The 4,065-nt window shown below is 37.3% G+C and overlaps 1 protein-coding gene across 1 annotated transcript; it reads right to left on the bottom strand.

Annotated features, from left to right (window-relative positions):
• Positions 1 to 357: 357 nt before the first annotated feature.
• Positions 358 to 1,998, bottom strand: LOC112093132. The gene is made up of 2 exons (XM_024171034.1): positions 1,524 to 1,998; positions 358 to 1,379 (listed from the first exon to the last, which is right to left on the bottom strand). The coding sequence occupies exons 1-2, from the start codon at positions 1,996 to 1,998 to the stop codon at positions 358 to 360; spliced, it is 1,497 nt and encodes a 498-aa protein (XP_024026802.1).
• Between the last annotated feature and the right edge of the window lie 2,067 nt (positions 1,999 to 4,065).

Here is a 4,065-nt window from a genome sequence, read left to right as displayed (position 1 = left end):
CCTTGCCCCCTCGCGCGCGCGCGCCCGTGCCACCCTCGTACACAACCTTCTGTGGGACTGGTTTGAAGTTTTCTAAAAAATATATATATATTATTGTGTAAAAATTTGGCAGCATTTCCCCATAAATATAAGCTTCCCTAAAGCCATAATAACCTGCTGAATACATTTTACAATATGTTGAATATAATAAGTGTAAATACATTGTAACACCAAAATTTAACACTAAAATTTATAAGTCATGTTTACATCGGTGCGTTCTTACATTTCTTCTGATAGTGTCCATATTGCCCACACCTAGCACATCGATTCTATCTTCGTGTGAACTCACCTATGCTGGGAATGTGTTTTTGCTTTGGCCTACCCTTCTTTGGTACAACTCGCGGTGGAAAAGAGGCGAACTTCCTTTACGTGATTCGGAATATCCCATTGCGAAGTATCCGGCACAGGATAGATTGTCTCAGCATACGCAAGAGCCCAAACTTCTGTCCTGTAGTATTTTGAGCATAAATCATGAAGAGATATTCCTGCTTCTCTACAACATGATATTGCATGCTCGCATGGTATCTGCTCAAGGTCGAACACACGACAAGTGCAACTCCTCGCTCCAATGTTGACAATTGCAGTGGCCTCTCCACCTGTCACTTGGAACTCAACAGTATTAAGTCTTGTGGCCGTTAGAAATCCCGCTTTGTTGTGCCTCTCACGAAGAGTTTTTTCCACACTTGGCTTTAATAATGTTTTAGTTTTAGAAGCTTCAACCCGCCTGTTATTAAACCACTCTGACATCTTCGCTTGTATAAAATTAAAGAGGGCAATGACAGGGTAATCTCGAACATCTTTGAGCATTGCATTAACTGACTCAGACATGTTTGTGGTCATAATATTATATCGATTTCCTTTAAAATGAGCACGAGACCACATTTCAAAACAAACTTCCTCCTGTAGGTATCTAGCAACACTGGGATATCTTACAAACAACTCATCAAACAAGACAGAAAACTCGTCAATGCGGTAGGCCTCAGTGGTTTTAAAGAACAATGGCAGAACACTGCTACATCTGAAATTACTCTTGATGTTTTGAGACACATGCCATGTGCAATAACCGTGATGTGCTAATGAATAAACTGTAGATAATGCATTACTTATACTTTGATTCCTATCAGAAATAAATACTAATTCCTCAGAATCAGTGATAATCACCTTCAAGTTCGAGAAGAACCATGTCCAGGATGCATCATTCTCTGAGTCTACAATGGCCCATGCGATTAGATAACAATGACGTTCACTATCCTGTGCAGTGGCAACTAACAACGTACCTCTGAATTTTCCCTTCAACCACGTTCCATCAACACTGATAACTTTCCTCATGCAACCAAAACCTCATATACAAGGTCCATATGCTAGGAAAAGATAGATAAAACGGTTCTGTTCATCAAAATGAATATTGGCAATGTTGTCGTGATTAGTAAGAGACACCATATGAAAGTATGATGGGAGCTTAGTGAAGCTTTCTTCGGCCGTACCTCTTACGAGTTGAAGTGCATGCTCACGAGCCTTCCATCCTTTATAATAACTGAAGTCCGTCCCGAATTCGTTACGGGTATATTTCTGAATTGATTTCGGAACCGGACCCTGTTTCACGCCTATAAATTGGTTTTTCATGCAACTTCCAATAACGGAGTACGTTGCTTGCCTGTGCTTTGCTGAACGCTTTTCTAACGAGCAAGAGTGAACACCATTATACTTGCGGATTACAAACATGTTCGACAGTCTCAGTTTGCAGGCTCGGATACGCCACACACATTTCGGATCCACACACTCTACTACAAGCACGTCTTTATTTGATTTTGTTGTTTGAAACTCAAACTTCCCTTTCAAAGCTATTAAATGCAGCTTTTCCTTCAAATCATTCTTACTTGTAAAGTACTGACCAACTTCTAAACTAGATCCGTCACTGAAGGTAGATCCATGAGATGATCCAAACTTAGTCTTGTCCATACAAACTAAAGGACCAACAACTTCTACTTCATTTAAAATGGTAAGCGGTTGTGGCTCTAACTGTGGCTGTGACTCTGGTTGTGGTTGTGACTATGGTGGAATATCATTATGAGTCGAAAACTCATCTGTAGCTACATTACTCATAAAATCACGATAAAAAAAATCATCATGCAAAGGATTTCTCCTAATTTTGACTCCATCAATATGTTCTTTGGGATTAATAAACTTCCCATCCACTATCACGTGTAGCGGTACCTCGTGGGCTATATCCCTGAAGAATAACAAATCATCATTGTCTTTTATTACAACGGGCAACGATTTCTGTTTCAAATTCGGTACCCATGATAGCTGCAAAGAATGTTTTTGTCCATCAATTCTGCATTTTCTACAAATCTTATCAACCAAGGTTTTGAGAGTATCCTTCTCATCCATATATATGCCAATTAAATTACAATCTGTATGCCACACCCAACAACTTTCAGTCTCATCCCATTTTCCTCCAATGTCAAAAAAAATCCTCCACTGAGCCATTATTTAGATTTTAAAACTGTAAAAATTTAATCAAGATAATAATATGTCATTAAACCAAACCAAATATCCCACGACTAGACTAAGAACATACCATATAATGAGAACATACCAAGAACAGACCATATAATAAGAACAACCCAAGAACAGACCAAGAACAGACTAAGAACCGATTGTGCAATAAGAACAGACTAAAAACTGACAGTGCAATAAGAACAGACCAAGAACAGAACAGACCACGAACCGACCATGTTATGAGAACAGACCAAGAACAGACTAAGAACCGACCATGTTATAAGAACAGACTAAGAACAGACCAAGAACTGACCACGAACCGACCACGTTATAAGAACAGACCAAGAACAGACCAAAAACCGACCATGTTATAAGAACAGACCACGAACCGACCATGTTATAAGAACAAACCAAGAACAGACCACGAACTGACCATGTTATAAGAACAGACTAAGAACAGACCACGAACCGACCAAGAACAAACTTTTTTTTCTAAACCCAGCGGATCTATATCATATCAGACAATGTAAACTAGTCTTTTAACATGTAAAATTACTATTTTAATGGATTTTTAACTACATTCTCATCTTAAAAACATATGAACAACAACGAAAAACACCATGAGAGATATAGAAAATGAAAGACTTACTTAGTAGCTCTTCTTCAAACTTCGTTTTGGATGAGAAAAAAACGTTGAATGGGCAAGATAATAATATTAATGAGGTTATGCGACGACGATGACTTGAGAAGAAGAGAGGAGAAATTGAAGGCGGCTGGGAGAACAAAATGGCGCGAAATGGAAGAGGAGGAGGAGAAAGAAAACCCTAAAAGCATAATTGATGACGTGGAATGCTGACGTGAAAGTTGGATTATTTACCCAATTTATTTTTTTGGTGGTTTATTTACTTAAAAACACATTTTACTTAGTCTATTTATACAAAATTCCCCACGGGTCCCCTAGCAGGGGGTAAGCAAGTCTATCCGGGGCTTCCATTTCTTTATGCTTCTGCCCAGAGAGAAGCGAGAAAAACCTAGAAGAAGGAGAAGGAAAAACAAAAGAACTTTTTTTTTAATTACTTTTTAAGTGTGTGGCTGAGAACAATTTGCAAAAAAGATGTGAACAAATTATCTTATTTTCTCACGTAAATAAATTTGCCTACTTTCTCTCATTTCCCAACATTTGTACATCCAAAATGACTGTTGTAGATGTTTTTTATTATGTAGAGTTATTCAAAATGACTGTTGGAAAATTGGCAACTCAGCTAATCAATAAGAGTCAGTTTAGTTTATGGATTAGAACTATAAGATTAGAATTATTTTTAATTTATATGTATTTTTTCATAAAAAATACACATAAATTAAAAATAATTTTAAATTATAATTCTGAATACATAAACTCGGGTCCGTTTAGTTCACTGATTCGAGTTTTTAATTCGAGTTGAGATGTGATTTTATGTGAGAGCTTTTTATTGTAGTAAAAAAATTAGATGTGATTGTTTGTGAGAGCTTTTTACTGTAACAAAA

Source organism: Morus notabilis, unplaced genomic scaffold, assembly GCF_000414095.1.
Source record: "Morus notabilis unplaced genomic scaffold, ASM41409v2 Scaffold93, whole genome shotgun sequence".
NCBI lineage: Eukaryota > Viridiplantae > Streptophyta > Magnoliopsida > Rosales > Moraceae > Morus > Morus notabilis.
This window is presented reverse-complemented; position numbering and strand designations above follow the sequence as displayed.